Here is a 13,074-nt window from a genome sequence, read left to right on the forward strand (position 1 = left end):
GTGCGTGGACTCGGTCTCACTTTGCCTGGAGAGAAGGAAGTGTGGTGTCACAATGAGGGTCAGGGGTGTGTGTTGGGGGGGGGTGTATCTGTGGAGGGAGAGAAAGAGAGAGAGAGAACGAGCGAGTGCAGTTGTACCTTCATCGTACCACTGTAACCGATTCAGCTCTGAAATTTTAGAACTGTAGCCATCCTCCCTAGGATGCCAGCAGAGCAAAGCTGAGCTTCCAGGAGGTGGGTTGTGCCCACCTAGATGACACGGAAGAAGCTTGAGAGGCAACTTGAGCTGTGTCCAGGAGGCAGCGGGGGTCTGTAAGCAGAGTGAGGCGGATGAGTTCGTTTGCGTGGGGAGACCTCAGATGAGATGTGGAGGACTGAGCAGGAGAACTGAGCAGAGCATAGACAGCTATTTTCTGTATCCCTTAAAGGTGAGCTTTGAACTGAGGTCATCGTTGCTAAACCCGGACGTACCGAGTGGAATGCCCTCATGCCTTTGCTTTCATTTAATTTATAAAATACTATTTGTTTGACCACCGGGACAGCATGGTAGGAGGAGGGAAGTGACTTCTGCAAGTCACCGACTTCCACATGCGTGTCAAAGCACTGTGGACATCTGCTATAGATAAACAGTAAAATAGTACTTGTATCCTGCTAGAATAAACTCAGGCAAAATTTAGTGTGTTAGGTTCAACTAAGCAAATTTAAGATACACTATGCTTAAAGTGACTCTGGAATCCTTAAGAACAAATTAGAAGTATAAATACATCCATAGCAGTGTGTCTTTACTGCCTCATTGTACAACTTAGATGGTTTTTTTAAAGATTTATTTATTTATTTATTATGTATACAACATCCTGCTTCCAAGTATGCCGGCACGTCAGAAGAGGGTGTCAGATCTCGTTACAGATGGTTGTGAGCCACCATGTGGTTGCTGGGAATTGAACTCAGGACCTCTGGAAGAGCAGCCAGTGCTCTTAACCGCTGAGCCATCTCTCCAGCCCCTAGATGGTTTTTTTTTTTAAAAAAAAAAAGACAGGATCTTACCATAAAGCCCAGGCTACCCTAGAACTCACGTTATAAACCAGGCTGACCTCAAGCTCACATACTTCCTGCCTTAGCCCCTGCAGTACTGAGAGCATGGGCGTGTACCTCAGGCTGCAGTACAGATCCTTAATCCTTTCCTTCCTGATCCTGGGAGTGGTCCCCACTCCGAAGACCCCACCCCAGAGTCCTGGAGGGGCAGCCCTGTGGTGTGCTGTGTGTCAGCAGCTATGCTAACCCACCCCAGCTGCCTTCCCTCCCACAGAGCAAGATGACCAGACAGAAGTCCGCAGGTACTGCGCTGGCGTCACCATTCTGTGCCTATGGAAAAGCTGTTTCAGGCTCTCCTGTAGTTGTGCACCCCCTTACCAAGGAACACTCACGAGCCTCCCTGGGCCTGAGTATGAGACCCCGTCCCCAAAGTCACACTGATAGAGCCCTTGACAGTCACAGGGTCCACACAGTGAGTGAAAGCTGAACCAGCCTCATTATGAGAAGGAAGGGGGCTGGTTCTATTAGAACACTGTCCCTCTGCTTCTGCTTGCTAGGATACATTGACGTTTTTCTTGACCAGATTCCTTCCACAAGCAATGTGTGTGATTAAGTTGGCTTTAAGTAAGTGGAAAGTGGGATCTCTGTGTTTTCTTCCTGCCTCTCTATCACCTTGAATCCTAGACAGTTGTAAATGGCTTTCCTGGTGACCAGGGATTGTATAAACATCTACAGAACTAAATCTGAATGTTCAAAGCATATCTAGGACCTTAAGTATATATAACATTACATCCTCTTAAATCTAATATTTGGTTTTGGTTTTTGTTGTTGTTGTTGGTTCTTATGGGGTTTTTTGTTTTTTTGACATAGGGTTTCTTTATGTAGCCGTTGCTGTTCTGGAACTTTCTCTGTAGACCAGGCTGACTTTGAACTCACAGAAATCCACCTCCCCCTGCCTCCTGAGTGCTAGGATTAAAGGTGTGCACCACCACTGCCTGGCAAATATTTGTTTTTTAAAAAACTTAATATTAGGTGCTGGAGAGATGGCTCAGTGGTTAAGAGCATTGCCTGCTCTTCCAAAGGTCCTGAGTTCAATTCCCAGCAACCACATGGTGGCTCACAATCATCTGTAATGAGGTCTGGTGCCCTCTTCTGGCCTGCAGGCATACATGCAGAAAGAATATTGTATACATAATAAATGAATAAATAAATATTTTTAAAAAACTTAATATTAGCTACAAACTGATGATTAAAATCAAAATTTCATAAAACAATAGCAGGGATTGGCGCAAGTTTGAAGAATGATTTCAGATCCCCAGAGCCAACTGAAAGCAGTAGTGAGCATCTGTGATCGCAGCACACCCACAGCAAGAGGAAAGGCAGAGATGGGGAAATCTTCAGAAGCCCGTGGGTCAGCTTAGCTTGCTGCACACAGTGGAAACCAGTAAGATAAGTGCCAGATAGTGTGGAAAGCAAGAGCCAACATCACAGATTGTCTTCTGACATCCACACATGATCTGTGACACACATGTCTCCCACCATACATATAAACATACATACATACATGTACACATACATGTGTACACAAACGTGTACACACAGGCACAAAGAAAAACAACATCACTAGGACTTTATTAAGAAACACCATTACTGGGCTGGAGAGATGGCTCAGAGGTTAAGAGCACTGGCTGTTCTTCCAGAGGTCCTGAGTTCAATTCCCAGCACCCACATGGTAGCTCACAGCCATCTATAATGAGAGCTTCTGTTATGCAGGTACAGATGCAGGCAGAACACTGTGTATATAATAAATAAATCTTAAAAGAAAAAAGAAAAAAAAAGAAACACCATTACTGACATAAAATTAGACCTTTCAGGCTAAAATTACAAATTGGGAAACAACAAAAAGAGACCTGGTTGGTCCTCACAAATCCAAAAATGAATTTTTAAAACTTTGAGTGCTGTCAAATAGACATTGGTCGACCCCGATGCCTGGCAGGAGCACCCACTTCTAAGCAGATGTAATCCTAAACAAGGAAGATACACAGGGAATGTAACCTGTGTTACAGGGAATGTAATGCCTGTGGCATTCCCCCTGCCACCAGGGCTGAATGTTGGGCCCCTGGGGACTCCTGGTGCAAGGCCACTCCCACAGCCTGACCACCAAGGAAAGCCCTCACCAGGTCTGGGACCAGTTGCAAAGTGCCCAGTCCTGACACTGCTGGACTAAAGGCTGCTGGGAAGCACCCAGTGTTTTCTTCACCATAACTGTGTACTTGCAGGAATCAGAAGTACCAGGCCACATGACCTTAACCCATGCTCTGCTGAATCGCCAATTCCTTACCTGTAATTCTGGAGTGACTCGGCTGCATGGCACGGTGGTTGAGATCGAAGGAAATTATGGAAAAGATGATTTTGCAATAAAATGTGTAATGATGTGTGTTCAAAAGTATAAGACACGTGGCAGTTTTATTTTTTCCCCTGGATTCAAAAACAATGATGACCACCTAACAAAAGAGCCCTGCGTCAGAAATGACGGAGAGCTTTGTGTGCCTCATGAACTTCTTTAGGAATCATCAGCTTCCCGGGTGACTAGGAGGGTGAGGGTCCCTCAGCCTCTTCCTTCTCTATCCTGGCCCCCTCTCTGTTCTCATGGCTGCCATGCCTTGACTGGACCCACTCCCCACCTCCATGCACCCAGTGACCTCTACTGGAGTCCTTGGCCTTGGTGTCTGCTTGCTAGCTTCTTCTGAAGTTCATTATGAAGTAACTGAGTGTGAAAACCTGTTTGAAGGGCGTCCCCCACGCTCATTCTGTCTCCATAGTGGCCTGCACAGGGTGAGGAATAGACCCAGAAAGGTCAAATGATTTGTACACAGCACAGTTGTAGGCAGCAGAGCAAGGTTTCAAAGCCAGGACTCTTTAGGGTCACTGCTGTTCCTGCTGACCCAGGAGAGGGTCTTTTCAGGGCAGCTGACCTAGTGTGAGGCAAGCAATGAGACGCAGTGGACCAATTCCTTGGCCTTCCTGTCCACCTTTGGCTCTGGAGTTCAGTTCTCTAGTTCTCAGCTGTGTCTCCTTACCAAAGGAATGTTTTCCTGAAGCAGTGAGAGTGTGTGATTCAGGGAGGCTGAGCAGTAGTTAGTATCCGATTTCAGGGGTTTTCTGAGAGATGTGTGGCCCAACCAGAATTTTATTTTCAGTTGTTTACTTTTGGTTTTGTTTTTCCTTAAAGAGAAATCTCATAACCAGCTTCTGTTCTTTCCAAAATGTCATAACATCAAATCGTGTGAGTATGTAAAGCTTGGCGTTCTCAGAGAACCAAAATCCAGTCATCACCGTGATATATAAATGTAACTTCTGAAACTTTCCTTGACAGGACTTGCTGGTTCTGGAAGAGCAAGAGGTGAGTAGTCTATCAGCGGGTCTGTCCCCTGCCCTTAGCAGCCAGTGCTGTCCCTTCACTGTGAGCACTGCCTTCTCTTTGAGTCAGACCTTGGTGTGGGCTTGTACTCAGAGACCTTACTGAAGGGGCTGTCTGAGGTCTCCTTCAGAACTTTCCATACAGCTATCTATAGACCAGTTTACTTAAATCTGCATAATGTATGAATGCAGTGTAAAGAGGGGCTCATTTCCATTCAACTAGGATGTCTGTGCATTAGCCACACATTTTACTGCACTAGATGCCAAAGAGATCTGCATCCTTCATTCCGTTACCCCCAGTGTGTGTGTGTGTGTGTGTGTGTGTGTGTGTGTGTGTGTGTGTGATGTGCACGTGTGTGCACGCTCGCTTTTCTGTGCATGTGCCTGTGTGCACGTATGTGTGTCATGGAAATATCCAGCATGTTATCCATAAATAACTGAGTAAGGAATTGGTGGCTTGTGCATATTATCTGTAACAGAAATGAAAATATCATGTGTCTGGTTGCTTGGGTCAAACTTAGTAAAGTCCTAACTCCTCCATTTCTGATACCCCAAGTCTAATCTATCTCCTCACCTAGTTGACACATCTTTATAAACTATCCTGAGCTCAAATGTCTCAGTGGCTTTGGCACAACCACTCCAGCGGGTTGACAACACCCACTTCATCTCTGGCCTACACTGTACAGGCCAGATCTCTATTTCTCGATTTTGTCTCCTTATTAAGGGTATTTGTTTGAAGAAGCAAATGTCCCTTGTTGGTGACTTGGGGAGAGGCGAGCAGAGGCACCGCCCAGCTTTTCTGAGAGACGGCGGCCAAGCATTCCCATCTAATTGTGCAGTTTCTCATCTAGAATCAGTAGGGAACACTGACCCTGACTCTAGCCCATCCTCGTAATAAACTATGAGTTGTGATGATGGGCAGGAAAAACAGAAAGCAGAACTTAATATGGAACACTGATAATGAAGTTGGTGACCTGTGCTCATGACGGCACAGACAGCCATCCCCACAAGAGACGTGGCGCTCTATTTGTAGTGCACGCAAGGGGGAACAGTGAACTGTGAGCAGGCGGACCCCTGTGAGTACAGAGACTGTCTTGGTTTGGGTTACTATTGCTGTCATGAAACACAATGACCAGAAGTAAATTGGGGCGGAAAGGGTTTATTTGGCTTATGCATCCGCATCACCGTTCATCATTGAAGGAACTCAAACAGGGCCAGTACCCGGAGGTGAGAGCTGATGCAGAGGCCACAGGGAGCTGTTTATTACTGGCTTGCTCAGCCTGCTTTCGTATAGAACCCAGGACCACCAGCCCAGGGATGGCCCCACCCACAGTGGGCTGGGCCCTCCCCCATCAATCATTAATTAAGAAAATGCCCAGCCAGATTACAGAGGCATTTTCTCAGTTGAAGCTCCCTCCTTCCAGGTGACTTTAGCTGTGTCAAGCTGACATAACGCTAGCCAGGACACTGTCCCGGCTGCAGTATCGGGAACCAGCAGTGCTGTTGTGAATAAGGCCATCCTTTCTCAGTTCCAGCGATTCTTCTGGATTCACTGGAAGTTTCTGCTCAGACTTCCCTTTTTACAGAAGGAATATGATTTAGAAAATTAATTCCATAGCTAAAGTTAAACTAGGGGCTGGACAAGTGGCTCAGCAGTTAAGGGCACACAGAACAGGTTTAGTTTCCAGCACCGACGTAGTGACTCACAGCCATCTATAACTCCAGTTCCAATACCCTCTTCAGGCCTCCACAGGCGCCAAGCACACATACATAGATGCAGGCAAACATATATGCACATAAAATAAACATAAATAGACCTTTTTTAAATTTAAACATATTTTAACTTCCAAACAAATAGAAATGACAAATGTGGCCTGTTTTCTGTGCTTGAGCAGGACTGTGTCCTGAGGAGATCAAGTGCCTATAACTCTCTAACAGGCAGCTCTCTCCAGGGGCCCAGACTGAACTTGGGACCTGGAAAACTCCCTACATCCCTTAAAATGATGTTATGATCCAGTAGTTCCAGATCAAACTACCTCTCCTAAAATACGAAACAGCTCATTATGTTGACCGATACCCTGGTTTTTGAAAACAGATGAATGTTTTCTGCTCGTTGTGGGCATCATTTGGGAAGCCTCAGATACCAGATTATTTCAGAAGAGTCCTAGAATGTCCAAGAACTTAAAACAACACCCATCTTCCTGGGATGGTCCTGAAGTAGAAGATTCTACACAATTTCTCATTTAAACTGGGACTCTCTGGAGACAGCAGAGAAAAGAGATGCAGGTCAGGGCCTTCGTGGTAAACCTGGAGTCATGTTCTCCCTATAAGTGGCCTAGAAGACTGGAAATCTCTGCATGCCAGGGAACCTGGACAGTCCCCGTCCTGCACTCTCCACACCCTAAGACTTTGTGGTGCCTTAGCCTGACTGGGATAACACGTCTTACAAACCCAGCCCTTCCAAGGCCTCAGCCAGGGTACTGTAGCATGCTGCCAGCCTCACAACATCCCCATGAAGTTGCATAAAGTTTTGGCTACTGACACGAAGGCCCCATCTCTGCCTGTGCTCTCAGCTTTGCTCAGTACCGACTTGTCCTGGGAACACTATGTGCTATTGGCAAGAACCTTGGTCAAAAGTCAGAATGCCTAGATCCCAGCTTCAGTCTGCTGCTCACTTAATGACCAGTCTTTGGCAAGTCTCTTCTTCCCTGGACGTCCCTGTCTGTGGACTGTGGGCCCTTTCTGGTCCTAATGAGCTGCTATTTCACCTAGTCCTTCTGCCCTGTGCTTACTGTCTATTGGATCAGTTGAACCTGATCCTGGGCGCCTAGAAGCCTCCCAGTTTGTTCCTTTGTCCCCTGGTTTCTCGGTCTGTTTTCGGGACAGCAGCAAGAGCATCTCATGGGAACCTTTTTGATGCAAACTTCCAAGCCTACTGAGCCTACCAGACCTACTGAGCTGTAAACACTGGACCTTGAGCCAGTCATCTAACAACCCCTCCAGGGCTCCCGATGCCTGGAGGCCAAGTTTGGAGGACCACTGCTTCAGACGTTTTGTGACTGCTCCAAAAGGGCTATCTACTAGACTACAGATTTCTGTGGGCACTTTTTTGTTTTGGTTTGGTTTGGTTTGGTTTGGTTTGGTTTGGTTTGGTTTGATTTTTCGAGACAGGGTTTCTCTGTAGCTTTGGAGCCTATCCTAGAACTTGCTCTGTAGACCAGGCTGGCCTTGAACCCACAGAGATCCATCTGCCTCTGCCTCCCGAGTGCTGGGATTAAAGGCGTGCACCACCACCACCTGGCCATGGGTGCTTTTTAAGAGGGTGCAAGAACAAAAGAAGTGCCACATCTTGGAGCCACATGATTACTGTCCTTTCTCCAGAATAAAGAAGAAAAGTGATGGCCATAGAAACCTGAATAGGTAGAGGTCCCCGATGAAACTGCAGAGATCGGGGCTGGAGGGATAGCCCAGTGATTAAGAGTATGCTGCTCTTTCATGGACCCCGAGTTGGTTCCCAGCACCCACTCAGGCAACCCATTCTGTCTCCAGTAACTCCCAGCTTCAGGTGTCCCCCACCTCAGGCAACCCATTCTGTCCCCTGTAACTCCAGCTTCAGGGGTCCCCCACCTCTGGTCTCCATGAACACCTGAAGTCATGTGCACACACTGCCACACACACAACTTAAAACAAGAAAGTAAGCCTTTTTAAAAAATCTCCCCCCAAAAATCAGCCAAAAGTTGGGCAGCGGAGAAAAAACAAGTGTTTTCTGTCCTCCTTTGCTGTTTTCCTTGCTCCTTACGCAGTCACAACGCCACATTTGTCCCCAGCCCTGCGCTCGCTCTGCAAACTCAGTACTAATTAAAGTGTGGGGTCATCTTCCAGCAACTCAGGCTCCAGTGAGAAACAGAGACATGTACAAGATAAGAATTATAGTGGGGGCTGGGCAGTGATGACGCAGGCCTTTAATCCCAGCACTTGGGAGGCAGAGGCAGGTGGGTCTCTGTGGGTTCAAGGTCAGCCTGCTCTACAGAGTGAGTTTCAGGACAACCAGGGCTACACAGAGAAGCCCAGTCTTGGAGGAAAAAATCATAGTGGGGATAGTGGTATAAAGGGTGAATGGTGGCAGTGGAAATTGCTGTTGGAACTGAGGCTCGCCTGCTGAGGAAGAGCATCACCCCATGAACTGGGGAAGAGTTCTGGGTATAGGGGTTAGGTAGCAATGCCCTCCCTATTTCTGTGTCTGTACAGAAAGTCACTGAAGGGTATGTACCTATTTGCCAGGTGTATTAGGGAGAGAAAGGTTTTGAAGCACAGCCTCAGACATGGCTTTTCAGATTCTTTTCTTTTTCTTCTTTTCATAAGTATATGTGTGTGGAGTATGTGCATGTTTGTGTGTGTTTGGGCACATGTGCACTTACATATAGATGCCTTAGGTTGACATCAGGACTCATCCACTATCCCTCTTCTACCTTATTCATTGAGTCAGGATCTCCTCGACAAATGCAAAGCTCCCTGACCCATCCATTTTGCTAGCTAAGTTGCTCTGGGGATCCCCTAACTCTCTGAGTTTCTGGGCTAGGAAGGCAGGCACCTTGTCATACCTAGCACACATCATGTGGGTTCTGGGGATCTGGATTCCAGTTCTCTTGCATGTGTGGTGAACACTTTAATCACTGAGCCATCAACAGGCTGGGTTTTCAGAGTCTTAATTTTACCACTCCACTTCTGAGTCCTTGACCTCCCACCCCTGGCCCCATTGGCTAGTACTCTAGATCACCCACACCGTGACTGACCAACACCCAGACTCCTTCACCTAGTGGTGGGTCAGTCGGTCTTGTAATGCTGATGTTCTTCTAGCAATGGGCTTTTATTATTAAGTAATGCAGGCACGCACAGAAGTATAGAGAATGACATACAAATCCCTGCCCAGATTAACACAGGGTGGAGGGGCTAGAGAGATGGCTCAGCAATTAAGAACTTGTACTGCTCGTGCAGAGAACTCAGGTTTGGTTCCCAGCACCCACATCCACCAGCTCGTACTGCCTGTAACTCCAGCTCCAAGGACCCCAGTGCCTTCTCCTGCGGGCACGTGGACTTGTGTGATGCATAGAACCCCCACATACATATATGATAATGAACTGTGGCAACACGTAACAAGCACATAAGTCATAACCAAGTCTTTAAAGAGTAACAGCTGCCCGTCTACTTTCTGCCCCCTGACTCCTTTCCTCTGCTTCTGCTCTTCCCTGAAGCAGCTTCCGTCACACATTGGTGTTGGTCCTTTCTGCAGGGTCGGATTCTGAGTCCTCTGCAGAGCTGAGAATCATAAACTCAAACTGGGAATAGCCGTGCTTGCTTGGCTTGCTTTGTCTTTCATTTGCACATCTGTGGCTTGTTCAGATTAAATATCTTCAGGAGTGGGGGTGAGCTTTTCATATAAATTGCCCACAATTTCCATATCTATTTCTAGAAGAGCCTACCAGACTTTAGTCTAAGATTGTTATGTTTGGCTCTGAGTTACAATTAGCTCCCCTAGTCTTCTGGGAGCTGTTGCTGGTGGGTGGATCAGAATGTGGTGCCAGACCCATGGGTGCCTGTGGCCGTTTGTCAGCAGCAGTACCATGCTGCCCCTGCTCGGACATGGAATCCTCCTGATGTCAGCAATCATGAAATTACAGCTGAACTAGTAGAGAAATGAACCACCTCACCTGCTAGCTATTTTGTAAGCTATAGAAAAATGAGAGTCTCTTGCTAACAATGGTCAGTCAGGGCTAATGGGAAGAAGGACTCCCCCAAGTGTCCACTCTGGCCACTGCAGTGATCCAAAATGACAAACACCGGACCTTAAAATTCTGTGTGCTTCAGTGATAAGACTAACTTGCGTGTCTTTTGCTGTCTCATTGTAAGGGCTCTGTGAACTTCAAATTCGGGGTTCTTTTTGCCAAAGATGGACAACTTACAGACGACGAGATGTTCAGCAATGGTGAGCAGCCCCTCCCCACCCCTGCTGAGGGAGCCCCTGTCCGTCACCTCACCCCTGCTGAGAGAGACCCTGCTCTTTGCTGCTTTCCTACAGCCGAGAAACTGAATATTTGGTTGGGTTGGCGTCTCCAATCCCAGGAGTCAGCTAAGTATTTTACTGATCACCTGACGTCTACGGGTCCCTGCGATGGGCCCTGGGGAACACAGCGGGGAGGGGAGGAGACCCACAAGAATCTGAAGAATCTGGTTCTACAGAGTGCAAGGTCTTTCCTCGCTGGTTCTGGTTGAGTGACTGTAAAGACGGTTTCCTCTCCCTGTATTTGTACCTTTCGTGTTACAGCCCTGTTTATCACTGGGCAAAGCACAGTACTACCTGGTTCATCTGGGTCTGTTTTCCTCCCTTGGGCTCCTCACGGCCCTGGGTGGAAGGCGCTGTGACCTCGTGTTTTGATGCTGTGCACATCAACACCTCATTGTCCATTGATTTCATCATGGTCAGGAAACCTCCTCATCCCTTGCCTTTCCTTGCAGAAATTGGAAGTGAAGCTTTTCAAAAGTTTTTGAATCTCCTCGGAGACACCATCACTCTAAAGGGCTGGACAGGCTACCGTGGCGGTCTGGACACTAAAAGTAAGCTTGCCCCTTGTTGGAATTAGTAAAATTCTGTTACTTGAGGGTCATCCCCAATGTGACGTGGGTCCCTGGGCATGATCGTCGACTCCACTGGCTTTATAAGACCCATGGGACGCACCAGGAGACGCGATCATTAAATACATAAAGTCATGTGCAAATGAATGGCATTTCCATCAAGGAAGGATCATCTGTTGTGGAATCTCATAAGGCTATACCGCCTGGTATCATATATCATATCATATCATATCAATCACATTGTGGTTCCCCTCAGCAAGGGGCACTTACAGCACAAGTCTCAGTTGTCCCATAGCTATATTTACCAATGAGCACCATGTGTTCCAAGACCCTGCTGGTCTCTGCGGTCAGTATGCATAAAGCAGCATGGTCCCTGCCTATGCATAAAGCCCACAGTCCCCTGGGCAGCACGGGCGGCACACGGGTAACGGTTATGAAATCACTTGGCAGTCGCTGCTCACAGGAATCAGGAGCCACAGAGAGTGCCACAGGCACTCTGCCGAGTCTGGGGAATAGAACACTTCTCCGAGGGAACAAGGGAGTGATGAGTGGGAACAGTTGGAGTCTTGAGGAAAGAATTCCAAACAGGGAACATCTGTGAAGTCCCTGAGGCAGGAGAGAACATGGTGTGCTATTCTAGAAACTAAGAGAATATCTTTCTGGCTGGAAGGAGCAGAGGGACCAAGAAGATTGCAGTACAGACCAGAGAAGGGAAGGGATGGCCCTGTAGGGAGTGTGAAGTCCCCTTGTACGTCACTGAGTAGGAGAGTAGTGAGGGTCCCTTAGGGCAGACCTGAAGGAAAGATAACCTAGAGGGGGCAGGCCAGGGAGCCATTGGAGGAGCAGATGCCACAGTCTAAATGGGGGCGGGGTGACAATGGCTGTCGTGGCTGGTGGAACAGCGAGCTGGCATGGAGACAAGTGCTCATTCCAGAGCCTCTGAGGTAGAGAGCACAGGATCCCATAATGATGGAGAAGGGGGATGGAGAGGAAGAAGTGGCTGATGGAGAGAGATCTCAGGGATTTGAAGGGGAGCCTTGGAAAGGGATGAGGGGATGAAGAGAGACTCGATGGCACATTTGGACTTGAGTCACTAAGGTTGGCATCTGTCTGAGGAGCATTTCTAGTACCTTTTTGTGCTTCTGTGTTTGTAGTTCCTTTGCTCATCAGTCAAGCCTCACAGAAAGCCAGGCGGGTGGTACAGTGCTCCTTCAGCCTAAATGTGGCAGACTCCAGGCCAGGTAGCCTGGCCGTCTGGGAGCCTGTCTTCCTGGAAGTCCCCACAAATTCAGCGTGAAAGCAATGCATGAGGACTGCCATGGAAATGCCTTTGGTACCAGTTCAGAGGTGGAAGGTGCCACCCAGCCTCCCTCTGACTAACTTTCTCCTGTACGTGACAGGCTCCCCAGCTCATCGCCGTGGTCGGCTCTCAGCCTCACTGTGGTGGTCCTGACCACCATCTGCTGTGCCGTCTCCTAGCCTGGCTCTCCTGCTAGGTTAGCACTTTTCAGGGACCATCTTGCCGAGTCTTCCCTGCATCTCTGAGAGTTAGATACTATTGTCCTCGTTTTCAAGTTAAGAAACAGGACCAGAGAAACTGTTTGTAACTCCAGTTCTAGGAGATCTGATACCCTCTTTTGGACTCCGTGGATACTGGAAATAGTTGGCGCACAAACATACATGCAGGCAAAACACTCAAACACATAAAAATATGTAAATCAGCTGGGCAGTGGTGGCACACGCCTTTAATCCCAGCACTCGGGAGGCAGAGACAGGTGGATCTCTTTGAGTTCGAGACCAGCCTGGTCTATAAGAGCTAGTTCCAGGACAGGCTCCAAAGCTACAGAGAAACCCTGTCTTGAAAAAAAAATTAAAAATACGTAAATCTTTAAAACTAAGTGTTAGTCATTGATTTAATCCATCAAGTGTAGGAATAGCTTATACGACAATGGATAACTGATATACTGGCTTTAAATCAAACAGCCAGACATGG

At 47.6% G+C, this 13,074-nt stretch overlaps 1 protein-coding gene across 6 annotated transcripts in view; it reads left to right on the forward strand.

Moving 5' to 3' along the window:
* The window catches only part of Garnl3 (GTPase activating Rap/RanGAP domain like 3), a 149,995-nt gene that overhangs the window by 89,482 nt on the left and 47,439 nt on the right, over positions 1-13,074 (forward strand). For all 6 annotated transcript variants that reach the window (XM_085681345.2, XM_085681346.2, XM_048432154.3 and 3 more), the window contains 3 exons: positions 4,408-4,434; positions 10,359-10,434; positions 10,965-11,063. In XM_085681345.2, the coding sequence (XP_085537471.2) occupies positions 4,408-4,434; positions 10,359-10,434; positions 10,965-11,063 (202 nt within the window). The remainder of the gene's footprint in view (positions 1-4,407; positions 4,435-10,358; positions 10,435-10,964; positions 11,064-13,074) is intronic.

Source organism: Myodes glareolus, chromosome 21, assembly GCF_982192425.1.
Source record: "Myodes glareolus chromosome 21, mMyoGla1.1, whole genome shotgun sequence".
In the NCBI taxonomy this organism is placed as follows: domain Eukaryota; kingdom Metazoa; phylum Chordata; class Mammalia; order Rodentia; family Cricetidae; genus Myodes; species Myodes glareolus.